Source organism: Chelonia mydas, chromosome 1 (assembly GCF_015237465.2).
Source record: "Chelonia mydas isolate rCheMyd1 chromosome 1, rCheMyd1.pri.v2, whole genome shotgun sequence".
Classification (NCBI taxonomy): Eukaryota; Metazoa; Chordata; order Testudines; family Cheloniidae; genus Chelonia; species Chelonia mydas.
Genome location: NC_057849.1, coordinates 114,705,829 through 114,721,760, shown reverse-complemented (window position 1 = coordinate 114,721,760; position 15,932 = coordinate 114,705,829). Strand labels below are relative to the sequence as shown.

General features: G+C 44.3%; 1 protein-coding gene across 1 annotated transcript in view; it reads left to right on the top strand.

Annotated features, from left to right (window-relative positions):
* The first annotated feature begins 3,818 nt into the window (after positions 1-3,818).
* SLC9A2 (solute carrier family 9 member A2) overlaps positions 3,819-15,932 on the top strand; it is a 36,069-nt gene continuing 23,955 nt past the window's right edge. The window contains exons 1-2 of the mRNA XM_037884197.2: positions 3,819-4,630; positions 13,008-13,471. Coding sequence (XP_037740125.2) covers positions 4,366-4,630; positions 13,008-13,471 — 729 coding nt within the window. The 5' untranslated portion in view covers positions 3,819-4,365. The remainder of the gene's footprint in view (positions 4,631-13,007; positions 13,472-15,932) is intronic.

Genomic DNA, 15,932 nt, shown 5'->3' with positions numbered 1-15,932 from the left:
ACGGTTACAAGTGCTTTTATGTGTGGACACAAGGACCCTTATGTCTGGAACCCCATTGACCTCAGGGGGCTCTGAAAGGGTGCAGAGATCCACCCACACAAATCCAGTTACAGAACTGGAGGCAACATGGACGACCAGAATGATAGGTAATTACAACAGAGCAAGTCTCTAATGTTCAGAGGCTGTAGGAAGAGAGAAAGCACCATCCCATTTATCTCAGTAAACTGTGAGCATCAAAGCCTAACTGGGATTATCTAAATGCCACCATTATTACACAAAACAGGCAATTGCTGTTCCTAAAAAACAAATGCAGGAAATATTTATATAAAGATTTCAATGTAACAATAAACGTAAACATAGCCATTTCCATTAATTCCCTTTTCGCCAGCTCCAGTTTCAGTGCCTTTCCCTTTTTCTCACCTTTGGCTTGTAGCAATATGTTTCTTCATCACTTCCCCTTTTATCTGCCAGGTAAATCACTGGTCCCAGGATTTATGACAACACCTCCCGCTCCATGCACTGTCTTCCTCTCTCCCTTATACCAATTTCCATTCTTATCTGCTCCTCAGTTATATTTACATTAACTCAATATGGAACCTTTGGATCCTAATAGTTCTGAGAAATAGTTTAACTCACAAGATCATCTTTTTATAGAGAGAGTTCTACCACACTCTGGAATTAGTCCAGTAGTACACACTTGTAGGCATTCGTACGTTCCTCTCTGTATTTTCTTCTCTGTACTCTGGCACACCAACAGGTGGCTGATATTTTTCAAAACTTTGAAGAAAAGAAAATGTCAACAGAATAGGTCATATGCAAATGTGGCCATTTCTTTTAGCCAGCTCTACTTGTATCTAAGAGAAAGAATGGTCCAGTGCTTTGGGTGCTAGTGTGGTACTCAGAATTGGAGGGTCCCAGACTCTACTTTGCCACGTGACCTTGGGAAAGTCATTTAGTTTTTCTGTGCCTCACTTCCCCATTGGGGAATGATAGTACTGTACTACCACACAGGAGTGTGCTGAGGATACAATAAAGATTGAAAGCCCCCCCCCCCCCGCCCCCTGATGCTATGTGAATAGGGTTACCATTGATAGGTAAGTGTGGATACCATCTCCTTACTACAGCTTTTTTAGGGAAGTTTGTTAAGATACTGCTCCAACTGGTGTAATGTCCTGAAGCCACAGAAACATAGATCCATCTGGCCTGGTAATGTCGCTTGGGTGTAGCAAGCTTCATTTGTAGGCTGGTCTTTCTTCCTACAAATGGCCAATGGATAGAGGTAATTTCCTGGCATTGCACAATCTTTTCTTTCTGTATCTGTGTCTCCGCCCACGGAGAGTTCCTTAGTATGAACAGTACTCAGCAGTCCCTCTCTTAATTCAGGGAACTTAATACAAGAATCAAAAGCAACATTGCAGAAGGTTACCAAACCCAACGTATAGTTGGAACATTTGTAGACTGGCTAGAAATTCAGACGTATTTTTTCCTTCCGTTTGATTTTCTAGATGATACATAGCTTTCTTCTAAAAAACCTTGGTTTTGATACGTCATGGCCAAAAAATTCAAATTTGGGTACCTAGTGATATGCTCTTAAATCTATTAGAAACTTAAGTACAATGGCCAAACTTTGAAAGATGTTGAAATCAATGAAAGCTGCAAGGATTCAATTCTGCTTTTTATTAATAGAATATTAGAGTTGGAAGAGACCTCAGAAGGTCATCTAGTCCAATCCCCTGCTCAGAGCCGGGCCTTAAAAACCTCTAACAATGGAGATTCCACCACCTCCCGAGGTAACCCATTCCAGTGCTTCACCACTCTCCTAGTGAAATAGTGTTTCCTAATATCCAACCTCGACCTCCTGCACTGTAACTTAAGACCACTGCTCCTTGTTCTACCATCTGCCACCACTGAGAGCAGCCAAGCTCCATCCTCTTTGGAACCCCCCCTTCAGGTAGTCACTCTTCTTTTCTGTAGACTAAATAACCCCAGTTCCCTCAGCCTTTCCTCGTAAGTCATGTGCCCCAGCCTCCTAATAATTTTTGTTGCCCTCCGCTGGACTCTCTCCAATTTGTCCACATCCCTTCTGTAGTGGGGGGACCAAAACTGGATGCAATACTCCAGGTGTGGCCTCACCAGTGCTGAGTAGAGGAGAATAATCACTTCCCTCGATCTGCTGGCAATGCCCCTACTAATACAGCCCAATATGCTGTTGGCCTTCTTGGCAACAACGGCACGCTGCTGACTCATATCCAACTTCTCATCCACTGTAATCCCCAGGTCCTTTTCTGCAGAACTGCCGCTTAGCCAGTCGGTCCCCAGCCTATATTGGTGCATGGGATTCTTCTGTCCTAAGTGCAGGACTCTGCTCTTTTCCTTGCTGAACCTCATCAGATTTCTTTTGGCCCAATCCTCCAATTTGTCTAGGTCACTCTGGACCCTATCCCTACCCTCCAGTGTATCTACCTCTCCCTCCACCTTAGTGTCATATGCGAACTTGCTGAGGGTGCAATTAATCCCATCATCCAGATCACTAATGAAGATGTTGAACAAAACTGGCCCCAGGACTGACCCCTGGGGCATTCTGCTTCATACCCGCTGCCAACTAGACATGGAGCCATTGATCACTACCCGTTGAGCCCGACAATCTAGCCAGCTTTCTATCCACCTTATAGTCCATTCATCCAATCCATACTTTTTAAACTTGCTGGCAAGAATACTGTGGGAGACCATATCAAAAGCTTTGCTAAAGTCAAGATATATCACATAAACTGCTTTCCCCATATCCACAATGCCAGTTACTTCATTATGGCTTCACTCCATCTCCCCCAGATCCTATTAAAAACAAAGTATTTAAACATGGCAAAAGTAATTTTCCCCATCACTGTTGGAAGAAAAGAGCTGTTACTGCTGTCTTTGTTAGTATTTGCATTGAACTACTATTAAGAGCAAGAGAATGCCCGGTGAAGTTTCTATTGGTCTGAGTTTTGGAATACTGCATTACTCATTAGTGGGGAAGCCAGGAGAAAGTTATGCTGATTATCCCAATAAGTCTCAGTAAAAAATGTATTCCATAATATTGGGGTAAATCCTGGCCACTTTGAAGTCAATGGCAAATATCTTTGAAGTTAATGGCCTTCAGTGAGGATCAGATTTCCCCTGTCATGTGCTCTGTATAAGCGATTCATATTATAAAATCTATTTAAATATATTATAGTGAGTTACAAGAACACATTGGGACTGCTTTTGTAGCTAACCACCTGTAAAACTCAATGTCTTAGGTCCCCACCCTGCAAACGTATATGTATGTGCTTTACTTTAAGCAAAGAGTAGTTAAAGTTATGTTACAGTTCAGCACATGCATACATGTCTGCAGCATCAGGCCCAGGTACCAGGAGCCGGGCTGTAGGGGACTCAGACACAGGCAAACCTCTAAAATAGCCGCGGGTAGCTTGTTTTTCACAGATAAGACATGTATATCACTGTCTTAAGATCTGTTAGCCTGGGACCTTCCGGGGCTAGGATCAAATGGCAGGTGTTCTGCTAGGAGGCTAGAAATCTCTCCTTTCAAGCATTATGGGGGGCCAGGAGACATCACCAAGGGGGGAGGGGCATAACTGAGTCCGTTCTGTCCCGGGCCTTGGGTCAGTGTATATATATAGATATCGGGGTGTGGGTGGGGGAGTTCCACATTTCCGTGGCTGGTTGATTTCTCAGAGTCAGCACTGGCAGAGGAGGGACGATTGGGAGAAGCTGGGAGGCGCGGGAGGAGGCCTAGTGGGCAGAGTGCAGGTGAGGTGGTCCCAGGAGGAGGGATCCGTGGCAGGATCCGGGGGCAGGTGGCAGAAGGCTGCCATAACTGCAGCGGCCGGGCTGGGGCTCTGCCATGCGGCGCGCACAGCTCGGGCTGCCCAGCGGCTCCCCCTTTCCCCACTTGTCCCCAACCCCAGCTTTTGGGCGGGGTCTTTCCTGCCCAGCCAGATCCGGAGAGCCGGGGCTGACTATTTCCTGGGCCCAGCCGCACCTCGCTCGCGGCCGCGCCCGGAGCGGGCTGGCCCCTGGGAGCCGGCGGCAGGTGCGCGGTGGCAGCCAGCGCCCCGGGGCCCGGGGCGGCCGCCCAGGGGCGTTGCCGGGGCGAGCGCAGGGCTGGCCCTCGGGCAGAAGCAGGCGGCCGGGGCAGCAAGGGGCGCGGGGCGAGCAGCAAAGGGGCAGAGGGAGCGGGCGCCTCTGCGTCGCCCCGGGGCGGGGCGCATCCAGCCGGCTCCTCCAGCGCCCGGGGAGCGAGGCAGCAGCGGCCGCGGGTGCCCGGCCCGGCAGAGGGGGGCTCATGCTCTGAGTGGCAGGGCGGGACCCTGACCAGCCGCCCCCATGGGCTGCCGCTGCCCCCGGCTCCCTGCCGGGCCCCTCGTCCTCCTCCTCGCCTGGCTCCTGGAGCCCGCGGCGGTCTCTGCCTTCTCCGAAGCGGCGATGGGCATCGCCAGCCCCGACCCCGGCAGCTCCGGGACTCCGCAGCCGCCGAGCGGGACCCCCTTCGAGGAGACCCGGGTCCACATCTTCACCCTGGACTATCCGCACGTGCAGATCCCCTTCGAGATCACCCTCTGGATCCTGCTGGCTTCCCTGGCCAAGATCGGTGAGGGACCCCGGCCCGGCCCGCGAGCCTTGGGGCTGGCACCGATGGGGCGGCTGAGGCTGGGCGACTGCCCCTGAGTCCTGTGTGAGCCAAAGGGAACTTGGGTGGGAGCCCGGTCGGCGGGCGGGTGGGGGCAGTGCCCAGTGCACTTCACCGGCGGGGGAAAGCTGCCTGCAGGAAGCTTTACCAGTGTGGCAAAGGGCGAGCCTTGCAATGCACGCTTTGCCTGTTTATTTCACTGTTAAAAACAGGCAAATATATGGGTAGATAATGTGGCTGTCCCTGTCTGATTATACACTGAGGGCTAGTGAGAATGCAAACACATAAGGCTACTGCTCACTCCGAGTCCCAGGACTGTTCAGAAACCCCTGAAAAGCAGAGAAAGTCCCCACGGTATGGCTCCATTTATATATGTATTCCCTGATTGTTCATTTGGCAAACACCCACCTAGATTCTAGATTTTAACTTAACCGTGGCTTTCACTATGACCCTGCCTGGTTTTTTAAGACGAACAGTGAACAACACTGATTTACTAAAACAAGTGCAAGTCACTGTGGATTACCTTTCAGTGTGACAAGTTCAGTGAAAACTGCTCAGATGAAAGATAAGGTGGGTGAGATAATCTATTTTATTGAACCAGCTTCTTTTGGTGAGAGAGACAAGTTTTGTAGCTCTTCTTCGGGTCTGGGAAAGGGCTCAGTGTCACAGGTAAATACAAGATGAAACAACAGATTGTTTAGCATATTTAAGGAACTTTTCCAAGTGAAGTGTCCCTTTTACACCCCTTCATGGGGAGAATGGAAAAGAGACAGGGAAGGAAGTTTGTGGGGGGAGGTTAGTGGGTAATACATTGTTGCAATTAACTGTAAATCCAGCATCTCTGTTCAGTCCTTGATTTGTAGTGTCTGGCAAAGTTATGAATTAAGCTCCCAGGCTCGTCTTTTGAAGGTGTTGTGAAGATTTCCTTTGAAAATGAGGACTGATAGGTCAGGTACAGAGTGGTAGCTGACTTTTAGAGTTACTGACAAGTGACCATTAGATTTTCTTCTATTGCTTAGTGATGTAATTTGAAGCCTTTGGCATGATTTGGCTGACAGTTTTTTTGCTTCTTCGAGAGAACCAGTATGAAGGAGAACATTAGATTAAATTACCCTTAGAAAATGTCCCTCATAATAGGGCTCAACCAAACGTAAAGCTTAAAATATTTGGTTGCAAAATATTAAAAATGTAGCACTAAAAAAACGAATAGTTTCATTCATCCTTCTGTGTATACATGAAACACATTCCCTAGAGTCTCTAGATACATATTTACAAGAAGTCTATGAACACTGGTTTCAGAGTAACAGCTGTGTTAGTCTGTATTCGCAAAAGGAAAAGGAGTACTTGTGGCACCTTAGAGACTAACCAATTTATTTGAGCATAAGCTTTCGTGAGCTACAGCTTCATCGGATGATGAAGTGAGCTGTAACTCACGAAAGCTTATGCTCAAATAAATTGGTTAGTCTCTAAGGTGCCACAAGTACTCCTTTTCCTTCTATGAACACTGTATTCCTTTCCACAAAATATTACACTAGGTAATGGTAGGCAATTATAGAATTTATCTTTAATAAAGAATTTTAGCGAAAGAAAATGGATGGCAAGGGACTGATGGAAAGCACACAAAAATGTTGATCAGTGTGGATTAAGCCTCCCCTTAGAATTTTTTTTTTTACCACTCAGCTGTGTCCAGGGAATAGTCACTGAAAGATGAGGAGCACTTTAGAGTGGTTAGAAAGGTCATTCATTCTCTGATGTGGGAAAAGTTTGTATTGCATAGTTTCACAGTGTTGTCTTCTGTTTATTTGGGAAATATATTTTTGTTTTTAAATTAACGGTTTTATTTCTTGTTACAATAAAATATGAATTTAAACTGGTAACAGAGCGATCTGGAAAACAAAGGATTTTAGGAACTGTGTAAAAATCGGTAAGACCATGTATAAATGATGACATTCTTTTAACTAGGTCTCTTTCTAAGCAGTCCTTGAGAATCTTAGCTTCGAAGAACCTGCTTTGAGGAATAAATGGGAAGACATAACATCACCATGTTTGTTTGACTTCAAATGCCTTTTTTTGTATCACACATTTCACTGAAAACTATGAATACATTCATGTGGATAACTACTTATTGAGCCAAATTAGCTATCATTTACTTGTCAAACTTTAGTCTTCTACTTGTGAAATCTAGATATACAGAGCCACATTGTGCTTAGTAGCCATATAGCTCTGCTCCTGCAAACACTCTTAAGGCATGTGCTTAACTTTAAGAATAGTCTCCTTGACTTCAACAGAGCTACTACAATTTACACCCTTCCAATGGGACTACTTATGTGGTTAACCTCAAGCATGTACATAAAGGTTTGCAGGTTCAGGGCCTATATATTTAATTTTGATATATAGAGCACCAATGTATTACAACCAATCACCTGATATAAACACATGCCATTCGTTTTGTATCTATCTGTCCTCATTTAAAAGAGTACTGTAAAGTTGATTTAGGCCAAAATTTAGGTTTTGTAATAAACAGCCTTGCAGAAGCTAAGACCAATGGAAATATTTTTGTGATTATTTTTATAATTCCAATTATGTCATTTAAAAACATAAATATTCTGGTGGACTGTTTGCTATCCAAATATTGCAGTACTTTGCTAATGCTTAAGAGTCCAGAAGGTGAAAAAGACTAGTCTAATTTTATTTTCTAAGATGAATGCAATGCAAAAAGTAAACAAACAGCATAAACTATGAGAAGTAAATTAGATTTTAAAAACTCTTTCAGATACAATAATCGAAAGCTTTATCAGTAATACAGAACATTGCTTTATTAAAAAATGCACTAAACAGTAAGACCCTTTCAAAAGTTACTCAAGCTCATAGGATATGATCAGATTTTATAACCTCTCATTGCACATGAACAGAACTTCATGAACCTGAAGGCCAAGTATATTTAAATGTGGTGTTATTACTAGAGCTGGTCAGAATATTTTTGACTAAATGTAGTGTTGTCAAAATATGCAGTTTTGCTGAAGCCAAAATGTTACGCAGAGAACTTGTCGATCTCATCAGTGTTTTCATCTGGAAGGTTTCAGAGGGCGGGGGTGGCTTGTGGTTACTGCAAATCAGAGAGAGTAAGAGAACCCAGAATCTAAAACCTGAGCTTTCTGAGTGAAAAATGGGCATTTTGACACAATGCAGTTTCACAAAAGGTTTTGTTTTGTTTCAACACAGAATGAAAACAATGGCTTTTTTCAAAATGATTTTTAAACTATTTACATTACCAAAATGTTTGTTTTTATGAGCAATTCCATGCATGTAAAAAAATCAGATTTTTTAAAATAAAAAAAGTTATTGAAATGATTTTCAAAAGTTTTAATTTTAGAGAGTCTATTTCAATAAGACATTTGATACTTTTTCTGATAAGCATTTTGAAAAATTCCTGAAGAAAATTCATGACAAATTAAAAAACAAAACAAAACAGAAAAAATGGGTACACTTTGAACTCTTGGCAATGAAAACAACTTCAATGTTTCAGTTTTTTCTGAAATTAGCTTTTTCATGTCCCACCAGCTTTACTTTGTATTAATAATAACTACGGGGTTTGGCCTAAGGGGTAAAATTTCCAAAAGGGGGCCAGAGAAAGTGTGAGAATGACTCTGTAGCCTAGTGGTCAGTGCGCTCACCTGGGAGAGCAGGTTCCAGTACCTGCTCCAATGAATATTTAAACATTTTATACAAAGTGGGCCTATGCAGTCATTCTTACTCTCTCTGGCCCAAGGATGCTTAATTATTTATACCCAGTGAAACAGCTTCTGGAGGAGAAACTGATAGAGTACCATCCCAAATAGCTCTATAGGCCAGTGGTTAAGGCATTTCTGGGGGAGATCTGGCTTCAAATCTCTGCTTCAAATTAGACAGGGTGGGGATTTGAACTCCCACATCCTGCTTGAGTGTTCTAACCACTAATAGAGCCTCCTTCTGGATGTCTTTTGTGTGGTGTAGGTGTGCTCTGAGAATGCCTACCAGATTGGACCCCCCTAGCAGGATAGACAGGGGAATGCTTAGTTTGAGAATCTGCCAGAATTTAGCTGCTGAGCAGATTTGCAGTGTCAGGACTTGGGTGGCTTTGCACATTTGCACCAGCAGAAATTCAGGCACCTCCAAGGCTAAGTAGCTGAGCAGGGGTTTTGAAGATCTAAATTTTGTACTTGGGCATCTGAAGTGGCAGTTAGGCACCTCAGTCCCTCTTTGGATCTAGCCTGTCACTTTTGGAAATGGCCTTTAGGCTCCTAAATCACATGGGCGCTTTTGTAAATGTTACCCCAAATCTATTATAACCAGCTTTCAATATTTTAAGTGGCAGTAATAGCAGTATGACTAAGACTTGGAATTTTCATTAATTAAAGTCTTTCTTTTCAGAGCTGACATACTGAGGTGCAGTTTCCATTGTCTTCTGCTAGTTTCAGTAAACCTTGCCCAATGTCTTTGCATACCATGCTATATATTTCCACTTACCGTGCCATCCTGTGAAAATACAGATGCACAATAAAAGGTAATTCATGAAAGCTAGGAGTTGCCAGCTCTCCACCCTGATGCAATAAAAGGCATAGTTATAGTTTTATATTACCTGTGCAGAATCCAGGTGTCAGAAAGAAAATTTTTGATTCAGTTGACCACAACAAGCACGCAGGGCTATAACTAGCAGGAAAAATTGGAATCCTTCTGGGAGGAGCAAGCCCCAGAAACCTGTGAAACTTGACTCCAGGGGTCCGGTGGGATTTCACTCTCTTTATTGGAAAGTTTGGTCTTCTGTCATGGCAGAAACCAGTGCGAAGCATGACAATTCAACATGGAACTGATTGGAAGGTGCAAAACACCACCTACGGTCCCCAATAGCTCGTTCTCATGTTCCTTAAAGCCCTTACCGGTTGTGACCAGGCAGCAAACTGGAGGTGTCCTAGTGCAGGTGGTACTGAGTGAGTTTGGCAGCTCTTCCACATTCACTCAGATTCTTATTCTTGAAATAAAAAAAAAATCTGAATTTATGTGCGCTAGATATATTTTGGAGGGCAAACTTCCTATATCGGTGCCCTGTAACAGAAAAAATAACTATGCTTGTGCCCTTTTAGTTTAAAAATATCTTTATGGTGTATAATAAAAAAGGCCTGTAAGGTTTTTGTTTGCAGTTTTTTTCTGTTTGCTTTTTACATCAGAAATTCAGACATGGGGCTTGTCTAGACGCACAGTTAATGTTGTTTGAAATGGGAGTAGATCAGAGCGCACTAGGGAACTTTTAGTGCACGGTACCAAGATCCACACAGACGGGTAGTTTGTAGCATGCTAGCATGACTTAGATTTACACCCCATCTTGCCACACACTCGCTCTTCATCTACCCATGCCCTTTGTCTACCCTAGAAGACTCTATGGTGAGCAGAAAACTAGTGAAATATGGTGTTATAAGATCAAAAGCTGGGCAACTGATGCCTGGTGTGCACAAAGGTTTTGTATCAAATTAACTATATTGTTTGTGGGTGTGAGTTTTACTGAAATAGTTAAATCAGTACCATCTGGAGTAGAGATGCAGTTATGTCTCTATAAAGGCATCTAAGGCCTGGTGTACACTAGGAAATTAGGTCGGTATAACTGTGTTGCTCAGGGGTATGAAAATTCCATACCCCGAGTGATGCAGTTAAACCAACCTAACATGTAGTGTAGACAGTGCTAGGTTGATGGGAGAATTCTCCTGTTGACCTAGCTGCCACCTTTTGGGGAGGTGGATTCCCTATGCTGATGGGAGAACCCACCCTGTTAGCATAGGTAGCGTCTTCACTGAAGTCGTTAGACAAGTGTAGACAAGCCCTTATACTGGTTTAGCTTATTCCCCTTCCTGTATGGGAATAGCTATAGAAATATAGGGCCCTTTATCCCAGTGTAACTATACCTACAGTAGGGGGATTGTACTGGTTTAACTATACTAATATAGTGAAATTGGTACAATTTGTGTGTGTAGATAGCTCTGAGAGGGGAAGGGATTGAGAGTCAGGCTGTTTAAAAAATGGTGTGTATGTTAACAGCCATTAAACTTCAGGGACTGAAGAACACTTTCTGGATGTATTTGTTAAAGGTTCAACTTCTCCATCTCTTGCGTTAAAAATGAGAAGGGCTACTAAAGATCCCTGAGTTCCCAACAGATCCTTCAGCGAAGCCAAGTCTGATCAGACTTGACTTTCTTGATATTTTGGAGGAAAAATGAAACAGAAGAAACACACTTGCAAGGGGGAAAAAAACCTATTTTCTAAATACGAGTCATAAGCACTGACTCCGTGGGTGCTCTGGGGCTGGAGCATCCATAGAAAAAAAATAGTGGGTGCTCAGCACCCACCAGCAGCCCCATGGATCAGCTCCTCCCCCTCCCCCAGCACCTCCCACCTGCTGCGATCAGCTGTTCAGCGGGGTGCAGGAGGCACTGGGGAGAGGGGGAGGAGCGGGGGCAGGAAGAAGTGGGGCTGGGGCAGAGTGGGGGCAGGAAGAGGCACGGCAGGAATGGAGGCTTGGGGGAAGGGGTGGAGTGGGTGTGGGGCCTAGGGTGGAATAGGGGTGGGAAGAGGCAGGGCGGGGGTGGGGACTTGGTGGGAGAGGTGGAATGGGGGCAGGGCCTGGGGCACAGTAGGGGTCGAGCACCCCCCTGGGAACTGAGGAAGTCGGCGTCTATGGAATGAATTCACAAAATGTAACATGAGGTGTCAGAGGCTCATTAAACCCTGATCTAGAGCCCATTGAAGAGAATAGGAGCCCTGCCATTGACTTCAGTGGGTTTCAGCTGGGACCTAAATCGGTTTATATTACCATATGTTCTAAGTGTGGGGAGTCAGATGATGTTTACTACCACATTCAAAGTTTACTATATTTATGAATGGTAAAACCAATTTAAAACCATTACAATGCTTTCCAGTTAGCCAAGAATTGTAGACCTTATGGATGTGCTTTGTTTGCTCTTGATTTTCAACAAGCCCGATTTTCCATTCATAAATAATTACAGGCATTAAATATAGCTAAGGGTGGTATGGAAAAGACTGGCATCTGCCGAACCTGAAATGTATCCTTGGTGTGTAGGAGGTACATTCATGTCAAACCCTAAAAGCAAAACTGAACTGTCTGGATGCCTCAGACAGGGCCGGATTAACTCTCCTGTGGGCCCGGGACTGTTAAATTTTGTGGTGCCCCTGTATACAAGTCTTTTTCCTGGGAGGAACTTTGGTGCAGGAGGGGGCTGGGGCAGGGGATTGGGGTGCAGGACGGGGTGCAGGGTCTGGGAAGCAGTTTGGGTGCAGGAGGGGATTCTGACCTGGGGCAAGGGGTTGGGGTGCAGGACGGGATGCATGGTGCAGGCTCCAGTGGGGAGGCGCTTACCACAGGCAGCTCCTGGATGGCGGCTGGTGGCGCAGCAGGGCTCAGGCTGCCTGCCTGCCTGCCATAGTCCCACACCACTCCCGAAAGCGGCTGGCTGCTGGCACGTCTCTGCAGCCCCTGTGGGGAGGGGTGCAGGGGGTCGCTGTGCACTGCCTGCGCCCACAAGTGCTGTCCCCACAGCTCAGCTGCGGAGCTGTCTCCCCACTGCCTGGGGCCTCAGAGATATGCCAACAGCCAGCCACTTCCAGGAGTGGTGTGGGGCCGCGGCATGCAGACAGCCTGCCTGACAGCCCCTTTTAGCGGCCTGGAGATCACTGCCTGTGATTTATTTTTGCAGGGCCCACTTGAGTTGGGGCCCTGGTCTGCAGCCCCTAAAGCCCCTGCCTTAATCTGGCCCGGGCCTATAGGTTATGGAACCTTTATGTCACCACTGAAAGTCTCTTCCAAGAATTTTTCTATGTATTTGTACAGCAGACAGCACACTGGGCATTCAATAGAATTGTGAAATAATGAGGCACTAAGGCCCAGATTTTAAGAATTGCGAATACAAAATGTTAAGTGGCTTCTTGCCTAATTAGAGTGCACAGTTACCACAACTGGTAAACTTGTGCACAAATGTCAAGTCAGATCCCTTACTGCTCATTTACATGTGTATTTACTGCATGATCTGGATTTGCCTGGTGAATGGGTGGGTTGGGAGATGGCAATCAAATCTACATATCTGCTGAACAGGGCCAGTATTCTATCTCCACCTCTTGCTGCACAACAAGATTATGTGTGTTTGTTTTCTGCTTCCCTGAACATTTCTTTGAAGTGAAAATAAAGTTATCATGTGATTATTATTTCTTTAGTATAAAGAAGAAAATAACATGATATGCTTGTAGATTCTGGAGAAGTAACTATTTTACTTTCTTGTGTTTTGAACTCCCCTTGAAGGCTTTCATCTCTATCACAAGTTGCCCTCGGTCGTGCCTGAGAGCTGCCTCCTTATTCTGGTTGGATTACTGCTGGGTGGAATTATTTTTGGAGCCAAGGAAAAGTCCCCACCTGCAATAAAGAGTGATATTTTTTTCTTGTATCTCCTTCCACCGATTGTACTCGATGCCGGATATTTCATGCCAACTCGCCTTTTCTTCGAGAACTTTGGTACTATATTCTGGTATGCGGTAGTGGGAACACTCTGGAATTCTATTGGCGTTGGGCTTTCCCTCTTTGGAATTTGCCAGATTGAAATATTTGGCTTGACTGATATCACTTTGCTGCAGAGTCTGCTCTTTGGAAGCTTAATTTCAGCTGTGGATCCTGTGGCAGTGCTGGCTGTTTTTGAAAATATTCATGTCAATGAACAGCTTTACATCCTAGTGTTTGGAGAGTCTCTGTTGAATGATGCCGTAACTGTGGTAAGTTACTATATAAACAATTACTGTTGCTGCTACTTGACCACATGGCACCATCATGCCATATGTCTTTCTATCTAGTTGCCATTATCTACCGAGAGCCAAAGCCAGTTTATCAAATTCTTTCTTTACACTAGACCTACATGTTAATGTTTAATGGAGGCATATAAATTTTTCATAGATTTTAATGTATGAAGTTTTTAGGTATTTATCATTGAATTTTTAATAAAAATTCAGAGGTTTTCCCCGATGCAGAAATGTCTGTGTGGGAGGGGAGGAGAGAAGAGGTGCTCAGCATGAATTTTCATGGATACACCCAGAAAGAGTGCAAATCACATGGAGACTACAAGCACAGTTTCCAATTAGTGCTAATTTGATTTGGGCGCCTGCCCAGTTAGAGCTGCACTGAGATCACCAAATTATTTCCTATAGGACACCAAGTAGCCATCAGATGTCTAATGATTAACCAGCTGAGCTGAATTTCTTGTGTTGACCTAGAGATGAAAGTCTGCAGAGCCCATTACCCTTTCCCTGAGCCATCCACTTCCCCATGTGTAAATCCGCTGTCACTGTATTTCAAATATTACTGGCATTTATTCTTACCTGTCCTTATCTTTCCTGAAATCCTTACCCATGCATAAATAATCTCCTGTTATCATTCCTGTAATGTCCTGTTTGATGATCAATGTAACTTCAGTTTTCCACATGTCACAAGGACCAGACAGCTCCATGAATTGGAACCATCTCTCTCTCTTTTCTCCATTACTGGCTTCTTAAACATCTCATGCATGCATCCCATGAAGTGAGCTGTAGCTCACGAAAGCTTATGCTCAAATAAATTTGTTAGTCTCTAAGGTGCCACAGGTCCTCCTTTTCTTTTTGCGGATACAGACTAACACGGCTGCTACTCTGAAACTGTTCATCTCCTAATTCAACAAAGAGTTGTCTTCCCGATTTTTAAACTTTGAAAGGATTTTCTCCAGTCTAGGTCACTGACCTCATCTCCCCCATCCACTCTATCTGATCCTTCAGTATTGGCCATTTTTCTTTCCCTTCCCATGATCCTCCATAGTTGGGATATTGTTTTTCCACTTACGCTTCCCAATCTACCTGATGTTATGTCCTTCCAAGCCACTGACTCACATCCTGTCTTTAAAGCTTTTCTTAAAGCCTGACTTTTCTTGTTAGTTTATAGCTGAGGCTCTCTATCCATGCCTATGATGTTATTAGGCTTGGCCAAACACAGTACTGCAAAAACAACACAGGCAAATATTAATTCCAATTCCAAATGGCTGTTTGGTTCAGACATGTCTATGCCTGTCTTTATTTACTCTTAACAATCATTCATGCAAAGACATTTCTGTTTGCATGAATATTTGGGGAATGGCTGTTCTCCGTGTTTATATGGAGCCTTCTCATTGTGTAATTGTTTTTGTTGAAAACAATCACTCTTCAGCATCTAACCTAAACACAAATGAGCACACTTTGCTAAAAAGCCCACTGTTTTTGAGGCCTGAAATACGTGTGCCATGATCAAAATGACACTGACTCCCACCCACCATTCTGTACGTACACAGCAGTGGTGGTGCTGTAACGAGACTGCAGATCTTTTATACAGTCTTCATGTTTGCCTACCTGCTTCTAAAGAGAATCATTTATCACAGACGTTTTGAGCCTGTAGGGGTCAGATATAGAGGACACAATTTATGGACCTACCGAATGAGGCCCACAGACCTCATTCAGCAGATGAACCAACCATGCTAACAACTTCACCTTGCAGCTCCTTTGAGGTCTCTTGTTGGTCTTTTTTAGACATTGTTTGGGCTTCTGTTTTTATCCAGAAATGTTTCGGAGTCAGAATACCTGCGGTCAATGGGAGTTTATAATCAATTCAGTTCCGCTTCATAGCCCGTGAGAGTTTAAAGATATCCGAATGACTGTTAGAAGGCCCAGTATCTTGGCATTGGGCCTACTTATGGCTTCTGGTCATGATTTTGCACATCTCTAATCAGTTGATTGTATTCAAAATATAACCCAGGTGATCACATTCCATATTGTTCTAAACAGAAGTTGGCAGGAGCGGCATTGTGGCCATTTAGGGTTTGCATCTGTCAGAGTTCGGCTGAGCAGATATGTTTTCAGACCTGTTGTCCCACAGCCTCAAATGTCTAATGAAATTACTTGATTTGACTGGTGATCAAACAAATCGTTCTTTTTTTTTTTTTTCCCCGCATTGTGAGTCTGGAAAATATTGCCTCAGGCAGGGAACATGTGAAGTTAGGAAATCTGAAAATGATTGGCAGCATAGATGGGACACAGGAATTTCCATCAATCTGGAGAACTTGGTTTTACTCTTGGCATGGCCGCTGACCTGCTGAGTGACTTTGATCGAGTCAGATGGCCTTTCTGTACCTCAGTGTCTGCAAAATCAATCTGCAAAACAGGAATTTTGATATTTACACCC